This window comes from Dromiciops gliroides, chromosome 4 (genome assembly GCF_019393635.1).
Source record: "Dromiciops gliroides isolate mDroGli1 chromosome 4, mDroGli1.pri, whole genome shotgun sequence".
Taxonomy (NCBI): domain Eukaryota; kingdom Metazoa; phylum Chordata; class Mammalia; order Microbiotheria; family Microbiotheriidae; genus Dromiciops; species Dromiciops gliroides.
This window is the reverse complement of record NC_057864.1, coordinates 155,544,406-155,559,752: the sequence shown is the minus strand read 5'-3', so window position 1 is coordinate 155,559,752 and position 15,347 is coordinate 155,544,406. Positions and strand designations below refer to the sequence as shown.

Genomic DNA, 15,347 nt, shown 5'->3' with positions numbered 1-15,347 from the left:
TCAAGCTTCTTTCCTAGATATCCTGCCTGTTTATATCTTGGGAAAGGGGAAGAGGTCTATTCTATCTGCTCTGTTGATGATGTGGAAGGAACACTGGGCCTTGCCATCAATCCTGTACCTAAACTTTTCTGTATGCTTTGTATCCACCATTAGAATGGATGCTCCTTGAAAGCAGGGACTATCTAGCCATTTTTTATTGTATTTTGCATTTTTTTATTTTATTTCTTTGTGTATTTACAGGGCTTAGCACCTAGAAAGCACTCATTAATGTTTTTTCATTCATTCATTCATTCATTCATTTTTAGAATGCATTGGGCAGGGTCAAAGACAGCCCTACCCCACACAAGAAAAATCATTTCTTCCTTCCTCCTTCTTTGTTTCCCCTGACCTAACTGGCTCTGGTCCACATTTCAAAAATCATTTTTTTTCTCCCATTTGCAGATCATTTAATAACTCTCTTACACAGTTGGCATTCATGATTTGTACTGAATAATATGAAAAATTTACAAGCAACGATCCATAAATCTGTACCCTATGTGCATTCTTGAAGAGATGTATGTAAATCATTTTTTAAAATGATCATATTTAAAATGTGCCAGAGGAACTTGTGATTTAATGGAATCCTAGAATTCTAGGTTGATTTCTTCTATAAATTGAATAATTATATAAAAATTCATTTGTTTTGGAAAGCATGACATTCATATATGGATATATATCCATATATTTGTTCATATACATGCATGTATGTACACATATGTACATATACACCATAATTTCCCAAATTCTTAGATAATAGAATATGTACATATATATATGTAATAAATATGAACATTCTAATTTCCCACATATGTATGCATGTGTAGATATCTGTATCATAGCATCTATACATGACATGCACGTGTGTTTAACACATGTATTTGATATGTGTGTTATATATAACATGCACAGCTATAACATAAAGGTACAGGCAATATAGTGATGATATATTGATAAATATATATATTTTCTTAACTAAGGGTTTCCTTAAACTGTGACTTTCTCTCTATATCTTTATGCTTTATAAATGGAAGAAAACAGAGGAGCTGCTTAATTTTAAGATTTCTGAAATCTGTTCTAACTATAACTTGGTTATAATCCAAATCCTAATCTTCTGCACAAGGATCTCAATTGGTCAGCACCTGTCTAACCAGGGAGGCTGGAAATACATCCTTTAGTTCAAGAGGCAATTTGTCTCCCAAATTCAAGCCCTCAATGAGATCCCTGAGTACTTTATGGCAAATGAGTATGGATATTGCCCATTTTCATTTTTCTAATGAAAAGCATCTAAGTTGCTGCAGTGGATAAAGCTCTGGGCCTGGATTTAGGAAGATCTCAGTTTACATCTGGTTAGGGACACTTATTAGCTGTATGACCCTGGTTAAGTCACTTAACCTTTGCCTGCCTCAATTTCTTCTCTAAAAGGGGGATCATAACAGCACCTACCTCCTAGGGTTGTACGAGCATCAAATGTATTATTTTTGTATTTTTATATTGTATTGTTTTGTATAAAATGTATTATTGTTATGAGGATCAAATGTAAATATTTGAAAAGCATTTAGCACAATGCCCGGCACTTAGTAGGCCCTTAACAAATGCTTCTTTTCTTCTTTAATATTTAGATAATGTTAACATTACTGTTTCCCCACAACATAGTAGAGAAATAAGTCATACACGTATTAGTTTTCTCATTTACAGATGGGGAAACTGAGGTTCAGAGAAGATCATAAGATTTAGAGCTAGAAACGAACTTAGAGATAAGTCATTCCTACCCCCTATTTTTACAAATGAGTACACTGAGGTCCAAAGAGCTCAAGTTCCTTCTGCAAGATGACAGAGTAAAAATGAATCACAAAACTGAGATTTGAGTCAATAATCTGATTCCACTTCTAGTCATTTCTTAATTATACTACTCTACTTCTCAGACAATCGTGAATGTGACTCTAACTGCCCTTGTCTCTGCAGTTCTTTGGTTCCAGCTGTTAAAACAGATTGTTCAGGAAACATGTTCTGATCTCATCCAAGCTTCCCAAATCCCAGTACTCTTTGGTAACCCTTTATCCAGGCTTAGCCAAGAGGACCCAGAGGGTCAAGACATCAGAGACACAGCTTTGTTTGTATACCTGGGCATTGATTGCCTTATCTAAATCATCACGCTTCTTCATCAAGGCCTCAAGACTGTCCAGGGAGCTTTTGTCATCTGTCCTCAGGGAACTCTCTCGGGCCATCATCCAGCTCTCTGCTTGATCACAGTCTCCCTGGAATAGCTATGGGGATCACAAGAAAAATCTGTTAATATTTTTATAATAGAGTCTTTTCTCCATTAAAGACAGTGGAGTCATCACATTCAGAAGTCACCGTCACAGTTTCTGATGTGCTGCATGAAGAAGTAGAATTAGGACCAAGGGAAATAAACTTTTCATTCTAGTATTTAAAGTCCTTCGCAGCCTGGCTAGCTTTACAGGCTTATTTCTTTCATTACCCTTCTCTATCTTCTTTCTTTCCTCCATCTATCCTGGATTTTCCCTCAGAGTGTCTGGGGCCTACTTGTGCTAGAACATCCATCCAACCTTGTAGCTTCTCAACCTGGAACAACCCTTTGGAAAGCCCACCTCCCTTCTCCCATTGATAAGTTTCTATTGGAATTCCTATTCCATTTCTTTTGGAATGTTCTGGGCTGGCCTTTATTCACTCCTGGTGCTATTCCTGGCTTCTGAACTTCAACTCCCCCCACTTTTGCCCCTTGTACTTTTCATCTCCCTTTCATATATTGTCTTCCCCCAGTAAAATGTAAGCTCCTCAAGGGTAGGGACTTTCTTTCTTAAATTGTATTTGAATCCCTAGCACTTAGCACAGTACCTGGCACATAGTAAGAACATAATAAGTCCTTCCTTCCTTCCTTCCTTCCTTCCTTCCTTCCTTCCTTCCTTCCTTCCTTCCTTCCTTCCTTCCTTCCTTCCTTCCTTCCTTCCTTCCTTCCTTTCCTCCCTCCCTCTCTCCTTCCTTCCCTTCTTTCTTTCTTTTACTTTGGAATACAGCTGGAAACACATAATTTAACACCCTTAAGTATGCAATCACATGACTCTAGTCAATTGTAATCCCCTTCTTGTTTGGCTCTTTTGTCTATAGTTTGAGGAGGGATAAATCAAATCTGAGGTTAAGAGGAGTTATCAACTCACAAAGGGGATAAACAAGAGCTGAATCTTTGAAAGCTGCAGAGGAAGGCCAGTGTTCTAGGAAGATCTTACAGTGAAAATGCATTGTATATGTGTCACTGATCAAAGTCAAGACTCAATTACTGTTCTGGGAGCAAGAATTGGCTGTACCTGGAAATCAAGACATTGATCAAGCATCTTCTTTCGCCGCTCCCAAGATTTCTCCAGATCTTCTCTCTCAAGTCTCACAAATTGTAGCTTCCCTTCTATTTCAGGGCCAGACCGATGCCCACTGCTTAAAAGGTCTATACCAAAGTCTTCCAGAGCCTGGAAAGTAGGAGCCTCAGCCTTCATCTCCTCATGGTGTTCCTACCAGTTGTGAGAAAGAAAACATTTACATCAAAAGATGAGTCCAGCCAGAACCAGGACAGCTACTTCAAAGAAAAATATCATGGATGGATATGATCCTACCTGATGTCTCTCTAGTAAGATCTCAGTCCCTGTAAGGTCTTCAGCCAGATCTACTGATGACACAGTGCCACGGATGCCATTAATCCATGACAGTATTTCCCTATGGAAACAAACATATGTATTCATAAGGTGAAATGGGGAGAGATCTCTCCACTCTTGACATAAGTGAGAGAAGAGAGAAGAGGGCCCAAGTCATAGCCTTGGTCAGGGCATGGGGAGGTGGAGGGAAGCTTATCTGTAATTAAGGATCATGTTGCGAATAATGATCTGGCAAAGGAGTCTGAGAAGTGGTGAAATTCATGACAATTAGGAAGAGAACCAAGTGGAAGTACTCATGAAAAACCACAGGGAATGAAGTATCCTAGGAAATCTAAGCAGTCAACAGTATTAAATGCTTCAAAGAGGTCAAGAAGGATAAGCACTGAGAAAAGACCATTAAATCTTTAGAAGCCAACTGTAAGACCTATTTCCAACTCACCTTATAATTTCTCTAGTAATAATATCTCACATTTTAATAGTTCTTTAAGATTCCCTATTAACTTTCTTCATAGCAACTCAGTAAGCTAGGTAGTATAACTGACTGCCTTTGGAATGTCATGGAAAGGGCATGAAATTTGAAGCTAAAAGACCTGGGTTTCAAATATAGATCTTATGTATGTTACTCATAGGAACTTTGGTAAGTTTCTTGACTTCTCTGGGCTTCAGTTCCTCCATTTGTAAAATAGATATAATAAAATTAATAACTTTATGGAATATGGAGTTCATCAGCCCAACCCCCTCTTAAAATCATAGGATTATGGATTTAAATCCAGAAGGCACCACAGAAGCCATCTAGCAAGTCCCCCTGCTCAGTCTCAGAGGGGTAAGGTGACCCAAAGATGTAATTTGAAACTGGGTATCCTAATTTCTAGTTGTGGGTTCTTTCTACTAGACACAACCTCTTAATGTTTTAACAAGTAACCTGCATTTATTTTTGGTACCTTTTCTAAGGAATGACAATATCTTCAGACCTCAGCAATGTCACAGGACAGAGAAATGCCCTTGGCAGGAAGAATTTCTCATCCCAAAATGGTCACCCCCACCTCCCTGCCCCTGACAAGTGCTTCTCACCTGGCCTGATTGAGGAACAAGTAGAGTTTCTGTGCCTCACTCAGGTCATCCTTTCTTTCTTCTGTGTACCGAAGCAAGTTATCCCATGCCCCTTCAAGTTCTGTGCGCTGCCGCTGCAGATCCTCAGTGGCATCTGGATGGGACTCAATGAGCCTTTCTGCTGTTTCTCCCAAAGTTGTTACCTGGGGAAGTGCCAGAACCCTGATCATCAAAATCCATTAGTTTAGGAGATCATCTCCTACTATAGCATGCAATTACCATGACATTTAGGTCCAGCCCTCAGGTGCTCTTGTGAATACCCACATCCAGTTCTACATATAAATGAGTTCAAAATGAAAAACAATCATTTTCAACTTTGTTAAAATAACAACAATTATAATTATTATACTTTTATAGTACATTATATTCACATATATTAGTAATTAATAAAACTAGCATTTATATGGCACTTTAAGGCTTATAACACACTTTACAAATATTTGATCAATACATCTCACTTAATCCTTATAACTCCCTTCTGTAGTAGGTGTTATTATTATCCTCATTTTATAGATGAGGCAAACAGAGGTTATGTGACTTGCCCAGAGACATACAGCTAGTAAGTGTCTCAGGCTAGATTTGAAGTCAGGTCTTCCTAACTCCACATGTAGTGCTTTTTCCACTGTGCCAACTAGTTACTCATTTTGTGGAGATAGGAAGGGCAGTCAAAACTAGAATATGATTTTGCAAGAGCAAACTTTGTTCAAATGGAACCTCTTTCATATACTATAAAAGTGTATGATTATGTCAGCATCAGCAAGTCCACGATGACCCTTCAACAATGTAGTCTTCTGGCTTGCTGTGGCTGGGAAAAATAAAGCATCATACCCTACAGCTAGCCACCTAGTGACAAATCTTTTCAAAAGCTACTAGGCTGGTGCTCAAGCCCACAGATAAGGTATCACTGGATTTATAGTTCAAGTCCTGACAGAATTTATAATCTACTAGAATAGCATTTGAAAAGCCACAGTTAACTCCATACCATTGAGAAGGAACACAGTATATAAAAGAGGCAGTAGAATGGTACTGATATTAAGAAGATATACTTATGTGAGGAAATAAGGAAATTTAGGAATTTAAAGGTGGGGTAATAATAAAAATGGATAAAAATCACGGAAGAGAGAAAAAGAAATTACTTAGTCATACTACAGACCACTTGTGCAGAAGGAAGAATTAGAATAAGAGTTCAACAAACATAGTACAAATCTCTCTCGAAAGTAGTACTAGAAGATTTTAATGAACTTGACAACCGTTAGAGTTTTCTCTGTCTTACTAACAAAAACTAAGAAGTGAAACATCTGTGACTTGCATTAATGATACTTTCATCCTTCAAAAGTTGAGGGAAGCACTAAAGATCTTTCTGTTCTGACCAACAACTTCAGTTCAGAGTTTCTGAGGTTAAAAACAATGGGAACCGGGGCAGCTAGGTGGTGCAGTGGATAGAGCACCAGCCCTGGATTCAGGAGTACATGAGTTCAAATCCAGCCTCAGATACTTATCACTTACTAGCTGTGTGACCCTAGGCAAGTCACTTAACCCCAATTGCCTCACCAAAAAAAAAAAAACACACGCAAAAAAAAAAAAAAAAACAACGGGAACCTTGGTGGCAGCAAGGGTACACGACTTCCTAGAATTTTTGATGGAAAAGGAGGTATAGGATGGTAAATGCTCTATATTTGAAGAAAGCAAACTTAAAGAGTTCAAGGAGGGGCAGCTAGATGGCACAGTGGATAGAGCACCGGCCCTGGAATCAGGAGTACCTGAGTTCAAATCCGGCCTCAGACACTTAACACTTAACTAGCTGTGTGACCCTGGGCAAGTCACTTAACCCCAATTGCCTCACTAAAAAAAAAAAAAAAAGAGTTCAAGGAAAGGACAAGATCCTTTGGATCAATGTTTTGTGGTCAAAGTTGACCTGAGGATATGAAGTTTTCAGGAAGAATAAAAAAAGAAATTTACATGATAACCATTCTATATTTAAAAGGAATAGAAGGTTATATATAATAGATTTGCAGTTTCATATGCAATCCTCTTTTTTCCTACACCATGTTATAGAGATGGTTGTTTTCTTCCATATATTAAAAAGAAAATAAATAAAAATTTAAAAAATAGAAATCTAAAGACAAGCCAAAATTATTTTTTGAGTAGGGAGGTTGATGGAGTCTAGTGGCAAAGAGGGCTGTCATGTGGAAGAGCGTTTAGCTTTGTTGTTTGTCCCCAGAGCTCAGAGAAAAGGGTGGAATATGGAAGGAAGATTTTGGATTCCTAACCACTAAAGCTGTCTAAAAGTTATATGGGTTGCCTTAGGGGGTAAGCAATGTATTGCACCTCACTGGAAGTATTCAAGGAAAAGCTGCATAATTAATAATTGAAAGTGTCACACTAGGGGCTCTTGGTCAGGTAGTTGTTAAGATTACATAGTACTTAAGATTCCTTCTGTACCCCCAACCTACCCCTTCTTGGAGTTGAGAGGTCTATGGGTATTACACATTACACATTTGCAGTCTTTGTCAATGTATTGATCAGTTGTGCTGACTTTTTTCTCTCTTTCTAAAATACATACTATTTGTCATATGGGATTGCTCTCAAGAAAGGGGAGGGGGAGGGATAAATGGGATGCATCTTACTTATATCTCCAGGGTGATGTAAGAAACAGAAAAAATCAATAAAAATGTTTAAAGATTCTTTCTAACTCAGAGTCTGTTTCTTTGAGATGAGGAGATGTAAAGGGAGCATTATAGTTCTCTTCAAGTATGTGAAAGACTATCATGCGGAATATAGTTTAAATTTCCTTTGCTTGGTCCTGCAGAGCAGAACTAGGACCAGTCATGGTGGTTATAGAATGGGATATTTAAGTTTAACATAAGGAAAAAGCTTTCTAACAATTAGGGCTTTCCAAAAGTAGAATGGGCTAGTTTGGTTGGAGGTAGGCATAAATTCTCCATTGCTAGAGGTATATATGCAAAAACTGACAACTACTAGATCGGGATGTTGGAGCTGATAGAATAACCTGTGTAATGGTAGAGTAGAAGCCCTTTGTTACCCTTAATATTCCATGATCATTATCCCCATTTGAAAAATAAGAATGCCATTAAGTGACTTGTCCAAAGTTGTTTTACATTCAGAAAATCTGAATTGTACTTCCAATTAGTTGTGTAACCTTGGACAAGTCATTTAACTTCTCTGAACTTCAGTTTTCCCATATGTAAAGTGGAAATAATAATACTACTTAGTGCTATTGGGAAGCCAAAATTTAAGATAATGTATAGGCAGCACTAGGGCAACTAGATGGCAAAGTGGATAGAGCACCAGGCCTGAAGTCAAGAAGTTCAAAATGGCCTCAGACTAGGGCAGCTAGGTGGTGCAGTAGATAAAGCACCAGGCCTGGATTCCACAGGACCTGAGTTCAAATTTGACCTCAGACACTTGACACTTAATTAACTGTGTGGCCCTGGGGAAGTCACTTAACCCTCATTGCCCAGCAAAAAAAACAAACAAACAAACAAACAAACAAACAAACAAACAAACAAACAAACAAACAAACAAACAAAAAACAATGTAGCACATTTATTTGGGGGCAGCTAGGTGGCGCAGTGGATAGAGCACTGGCCCTGGAGTCAGGAGTACCTGAGTTCAAATCCAGCCTCAGACACTTAACACTTACTAGCTGGGTGACCCTGGGCAAGTCACTTAACCCCAATTGCTTCACCAAAAAAAAAAAAAAGGCCTCAGACTAGCTATATGACTCTGGACAAATCATTTAACCCTCAGTTCCTTCATCTGTAAAATAAGCTGGAGAAGGAATGCCAAACCATTCTAGTATCTTTGCCAAGAAAACCCCAAAATGGAGTCACAAAAAGTCAAACGTGACTGAAAATCACTGAACAACAACAAATATAAAGCTCTATAAGTATCTACTCTAGGCATCTCCACTTTCCTTATATTCTCTTCTAAACCCTCTACAAATCTGGCTTCCTACTTCATCATTCAACTAAAACTTCTGACTCCAAAGTTACCAATGATCACTTACTTTCTATATCTCGATATTTTCTCAGTTCTGATCCTTCTTGACCTCAGCCATCTTTGACATTATTGCTCACTTCTCCCATATATTCTCTCTTCTCTAGGTTTTCATATCACTGTTCTTTCCTAATTCTTCTCCTATTTGTCTGACCTCTTCTTGGTCTCTTTTGTTGGATTATCATCCATACCATGCCCACTAACCATGGGTACCCCCCCCAAAAAATGTTTTGTCCTGGGCACCCTATTCTTTTCCTTCTTCCTTATCTCACAAGGTGATCTCATTTGCTCCCAGGGATTCAATTATCATCCCTTTGCAGACAATTCTCAGATCTATATAACCAACCTTAACTTCTGTCCTGAGCTCCAATCTCACATGCCTAACTCTCTCTTGTAGATCTTAAATAGATGTCCCATAAACATCTCAAACTCAAACTGTCCAAAACAGATCTAATTTTCTTTTCCTCCCCCCATTTCCTAAATTTCCTATTAATGTTAAGAGCACCACTATCTTCCCAGCCAGTGAGCCTCACTACCTCATGACTCCTTACTTCCTCTCATCCCATATATCTAACCTGTTCTCAAATCTATTTATTGCAGACTGATCTTACAACATATATCATATTCACCCTCTTTCCAGTCTCACAAAAGCATCACCCTAGTATAGGTCCTCATTGCCCTATGTCTACACTATTGCAATAGTCTTCTAATTGGTCTCCCTCATCCATGCCAAAGTGATTGTCCTAAAATTCACTTCTGAAAATACCAGCCCTCTCTTCCAAAAAATAAAAAAAATCTTTATTGCCTCCAGAATCAAATATATAGTGCCCTGTTTGTCATATAAAACTCCATATGACTTGGCCTTTTTTTTTCTTTCCAGTCTTCTTATACTTTCCTACTCCCTACGCACTCTACATTCTGGACTCATTATTCTACTAGTTGCTACTATTCTACTCATCCTTGATCCTGTGTCTGAGAACCTTACTAACATGTAGTACACTGTGGCTGAGTTCTGAGTCCCAAATAACTGGCTTACAAACAATCCATTCATAAATTTGCAACTGTCCTCATGTGTCATAGTAAAAATCTGAATATCATGCTCACAGACATAGGCGTAAGTCTTCTGGTTGGCATTAATATTGGGGGGGCGGAAAACAAACATTTATTAAGGGCTTACTATATTTACACAAACTCTGTATTAAGCACTTTATAGATACTATCTCATTTGAGCCTCACAATATTTGAGTTCTGGGATGTAGGAGCTATTATGATCCCTACTTCACAGTTGAGAAAACTGAGGCAGGGGGCAGCTAGGTGGTGCAGTGGACAAAGCACTGGCCTTGGATTCAGGAGGACCTGATTTCAAATCCAGCCTCAGATACTTGACACTTACTAGCTGTGTGACCCTGTCACTTAACCCTCATTGTCCCCACAAGAGAGAGAGAGAGAGAGAGAGAGAGAGAGAGAGAGAGAGAGAGAGAGAGAGAGAGAGAGAGAGAACTGAAGCAGACACAGGTGAAATGACTTGTTCAGGGTCACACAGCTAGTAAGTGTCTGAGGTTGGATGTGTCACCTTGCTGCCATTGTTTTAATTATATTAATAGTTACCTATCACTATTGTTCAATTATTATTATTTGCCTCTTATGATACCATAATATCAGGCTGTGCTACAAGTTCCTCTTGGCCAGATCCTAAAGTGATTAAATCTTCAGATCTGCCTTTTTGTTACTGTTGCTCTTGTTCAATCCTTTCAGTTATGTCTGACTCCATGACCCTATTTGGAGTTTTCTTGACAAAGATACTGGAGTGGTTTGCCATTTCTTTATCTAGCTCATTTTATAGAGGAGGAAACTGAGACAAACAGATTTAAGAGACTTAACCAGAGTCACACAGCTAGTAAGAGTCTGAGGCTGGGACAGCTAGGTGGTGCAGTGGATAAAGTACCGGCCCTGGATTCAGGAGTACCTGAGTTCAAATCCGGCCTCAGACACTTGATACTTACTAGTTATGTGACCCTGGGCAAGTCACTTAACCCCCATTGCCCTGCAAAAAAAAAAAAGAGTCTGAGGCTGGATTTGAACTCAAATTTGGATCTTCCTGATCACAAGGATAGTGCTCTATGCACTGCACCACCTATCTGCCCAGATCCACCTTGTAAGTTTAAAGTAAGGAGGCAGCTAGGTGGTATAGTGGATAAAGAACAAGCTCTGGATTCAGGAGGATCTGAGTTCAAATCACTTGACACTTATTAGCTGTGTGACCCTGGGCAAGTCACTTAACCCTCATTGTCCTGCAAGAAGAAGAAGAAGAAGAAGAAGAAGAAGAAGAAGAAGAAGAAGAAGAAGAAGAAGAAGAAGAAGAAGAAGAAGAAGAAGAAGAAGAAGAAGAAGAAGAAGAAGAAGTTTAAAGTAAGCCTAAGATAGACCTTGACTTCAGAGAGGTTTCTGGAGTTCCTCATCAGTTTGAATTCTGGGGGACATTAGGGATACTGGCTGTAGAATCCCTCAGGTCTAAATTGTGTGTAGGAATAGGGAAATGGTGGGAGAAGGAGGTTCTAGATCACTCAGGTACAAGGTGGCAGTTATTGATCTGTATGAATCTTTTCTTAAATACAGTTTTTATTTAGGAGCTTGATAGGAAATTTCCTTTGGGGATCATCTGATCTAAGGGGAAAAGGGAAAAGAAGGATGAAAATGAGAGGAAAAGGAGGATGAAAGCATTAGAGAGGAGCAAGAGAAGGACCTTCATCAGGAGGCTGAGCCTGGGAGTAGTAAAAAAGAAACAGGACTTGAAGTGAGAATATGAGTTGGCTTACTTTTTCTCCAAGAGGTTCCAGATCCCTCTCAAAAGCATCATGGCGACGCTGAAGAGCCTGAACACTGAACAGATCTGAGCCAGGGTCTGCAGCCTTCAGGGCCTGACTCTTCTTCTCAATGCGTTCTTTGGTATCCTCTGCATCTCTGGGGAGTATGAGAATGAATGAAGAGTTCAAAAAGAATAGCAAGGAGAGCAAGCAAAAGTCTAGCAAAGTCCAGATTTATGCAACTCATGACATTGTGGTTCTCTTTGAGAATAAAGGACAAACAACAACAATGGTACTACAAAGGGCTAACCCATCCTGATCTGAAATGCATAGTTAACACCCACCTTACCTCTGCCACTCCTTATTGTGTGAAATACAAACTCTCATCTGGAAAGCTTCTTCCCATCTCTTGGGATCTTAGATTTAAAGTTTGAAGAGACCTTTAGAGGTTGTCTGGTTCAACCTCCTCATTGTGGAGATGAGGAAACTGAGGCTTGCCCCAGATCACAGGTAGTAAGTAGCAGAGCTAGAATTTAAACCTGGATCTTCTAGCTCCAAGACTAATGTTCCCTGGAACTGTAGCACAATGAGCCTTCCCAAATGCCTCTCTCTCAGGAAATGATCATGGAACAGTAATTCAGGGCTTGGCCCTATTCTTGATTCTGTCACTAACTAGCTATGGTCTTGGACAAATCACTTATCCATTCTGAGGATCAATTTCTTCATCTATAATATGAAAATAATAATGCTCATAAGGTTGTAAGGAGTACATGAGGTGATAGTATAAACACAGTGTTTTATAAGCCACAAAATATTACATTCTTTTTTGTTATTGTCATTAATCAAATAAGATCTTTATCAAGTACTCAGCACAGTGTCTGCCACATAGTGCTGGTTCTTAATAAATGCTTCTTTCCCTCTCTTCCTCCTCTTTACCATTATTGCCATTATTGCTATTATTATTAGCTATTGTTTTTGCTAAAATAAGGATGTTTGATTCTATGATTTCTGCTTTAACATTCTGTTTTTATGATTCTATCCTCTCTGGTCAATAGGTCACTGTCCATATATCTCTTTATATATGTGGATAAGAAGGATATATATATGTCACTGTCCTTCTTGTCCATATGGATAAGAAGGACAGTGACCTATATACACATATATGTACATATACATATATGTATATTTATACATACACACAGATATACATATTATATATATACACACCAGATCCATAATGAATTGGGATAATAAATAAATAGACAGACACATAGATAAATATACACAGATAAACAGACAGACACATAGATGATAGATAGATAGATACACAGATAATTATATGATAATTAACAGCGAAAGTGTGTGCTAAGTGCCTGCTGAGTATTGCAGACCCAAAGTAATAGTCATGTGGACACCATGACCCCCATGAGTTTTGCTTCTCTTCCTCTGGTACTATGATATCAAGAATAAATAAAAACAAATGAATCCAGTGTCTGAAATCAGTGTAAGAGCCCTTAAAATAAAGCCATTTTTCCCCATTTCCCCTTGGCATGACAGCTGCAAAGCCAGGGTGGTATCTGGCACCCTCTGCTGGCAGTTTCCTGAATGCACACTTGGTTTTCAGCTTTCCCTCAGTATTTTTTCCCTCTTCCCGGAGACTAATGACAATCAAAGAGAAAAGGGATACTAATAGTTGAGAAAGTGCTGCTAGGGAGAGAATCCCCACTGTCTTATGAGCAGCTCCCTTTCGGAGTCCTGGGTCATTGGTATCTTCAGGATTAAAAGACAGGAGTTCTTACCTGTGGAACATTTGGACAGCATGGGCACTGCCCAACAGGAGGCGCTGCTCCTCTGCAAGTCTCTGCAGGGAGTCCCAGCGGGCATTTAATTCCTAAGGCAGGGGAGACAAAGTACATTTCAGTTCAATCCCGTGAAAATGGAGCTGGAGCATAAACAGAGTTTATGCAGCATTTCTGTGTGGGGGAGGGGAGATGGAAGAAGAGGGTCTGATCACCATTATTCTCCTGGTTTTCTCTTATAGAATCAGACTCCCTGAATGATCTCTGTGTTTGATTCTCCCCTTTGTTATGGAGGAATATTCCCTGACCATGGAAGCTAGAGAAGTCTCTTCTAACCGTTCCTAGACATCATTTGATTGCAGAGCTAAGCTAAAATTCTGAGGGAATTTGCTGACCCTGTATTCAAAGCATTCAACTTTAAATCTCTAAAAATTCATGGGAAAATATTGTTGGTGGTAGGTAGAGTTCAATATTTTACCCTAAGAGAAATTCTGAATCTCTCTACAAGAGTAAAGCACAGGAAATAAGTGGATATTCCCTGTGGGAAATATGTAGATTTTTCTCCATTCTTCCTACAAATATGCAGAGGGTTGCCTTCCACAGCTATATAACAGCTTAGGTACCCAGCCAGAGAATCAAATTATAACTTTTTGGTTTTATTCTGAACACAGATCCCAGTCGATTAATTTTCTTTTTAACCTTCCCTCCTTCACCATCCTTCCTTTTTCAAAACCTAGAACAAAATGTACCTTTTTCACCAAGCCTGCCTTGATTAACATCATCCCATTTGGGGTTACTCTTACCTTAGATTTATTGAATGTATTTGTGCCCTTTATATCTGCATTCTTTAGTGAGTGTTCTTAAATCATGTCATGTATGTGTGTTCAACATGTTCAAAATGATCAATCAGGCAATGGTCTCCTTGAATGCAAGGCCTCTAACTATAATGTGGTCCTTGGCCCAGTGGATGCTTAATAAACACACTTGTTTGTGAATCTGCTTTAGTAAATTCAATTTAACAATGGAAAAGGAAAAAATGTATTGGGTTTATTCTAAAATGATTCCTAGTCCTTGGCCACTGACATCATCAAAGCTAATGCTACCAAGTCACAAGCCAATGTACTTTAGCTTCCAAGCAGGGCCCCCACTCTCCTCATTCCCCTAATTGTCCTCAGTATAATGAAACTAAGTGAGATGGGGAGAAATAAGGACACAAAAGAGCCTTATTTGGATGTTACAGGAAAAAGAGGAAGGAAGAGGGCAATAGTTAGTAAAAAGAGAGTGACATTATTCACCTGCTGAGCTTCAGCTCCTTGTGGAGTCAAAAGATCTTCCAAACGAAGATCATCAGCCACTTTGTTAATGTCCCTTAGTCGAGGTTCATTGGACTTCAGATCCTGAAAGAAAACAAACAATGAGGATATCAAGTTACCCAAGGAGAAGATATATGGAGCAGTTTTCAGTTTTGTCCCTTCCCAAGGGTCTTCCCTGTGTGTAGACTCATGTGGGGGAAAGATAATAGTAGAAATTGTAGGTACATGGGTCACAAGCAAGAACAAGCTAGTGGGAGCTTAAAGATTACTTTCAGGGCTTATCAGGAACTCAGATTCCCTCCTTTCTCTCTCAGATCAGCCTTAGAATGATTACTCTACCCTACAATGTTGCTTCTCAAACTAGGAATAAGGACTCCCTAGGAGGCCTGCAAGAAAGTTGCAAAGGCATTTTAGGGACCTGAATTGCTGAACTCCAAAACATGTTTTGTGACCAAGTCAAGCATTTGTTAAGTGCTTAGTGTCAGGGTATACAAAGAAATTTTTTTAAAATAGCACCTGAGGGCAGCTAGGTGGCACAGTGGATAAAGCACTGGCCCTGGATTCAGGAAGACCTGAGTTCAAATCTGGCCTCAGACACTT

General features: G+C 39.1%; 1 protein-coding gene across 1 annotated transcript in view; it reads right to left on the bottom strand.

The window, feature by feature from the left end:
* Window positions 1-15,347, bottom strand: part of SPTA1 (spectrin alpha, erythrocytic 1) — a 107,173-nt gene that overhangs the window by 46,616 nt on the left and 45,210 nt on the right. The window contains exons 24-30 of the mRNA XM_043963436.1: window positions 14,730-14,831; window positions 13,435-13,526; window positions 11,648-11,792; window positions 4,773-4,954; window positions 3,663-3,762; window positions 3,363-3,560; window positions 2,160-2,303 (exon numbers count right to left, since the gene is read on the bottom strand). Of these exons, the coding sequence (XP_043819371.1) occupies window positions 2,160-2,303; window positions 3,363-3,560; window positions 3,663-3,762; window positions 4,773-4,954; window positions 11,648-11,792; window positions 13,435-13,526; window positions 14,730-14,831 (963 nt within the window). The remainder of the gene's footprint in view (window positions 1-2,159; window positions 2,304-3,362; window positions 3,561-3,662; window positions 3,763-4,772; window positions 4,955-11,647; window positions 11,793-13,434; window positions 13,527-14,729; window positions 14,832-15,347) is intronic.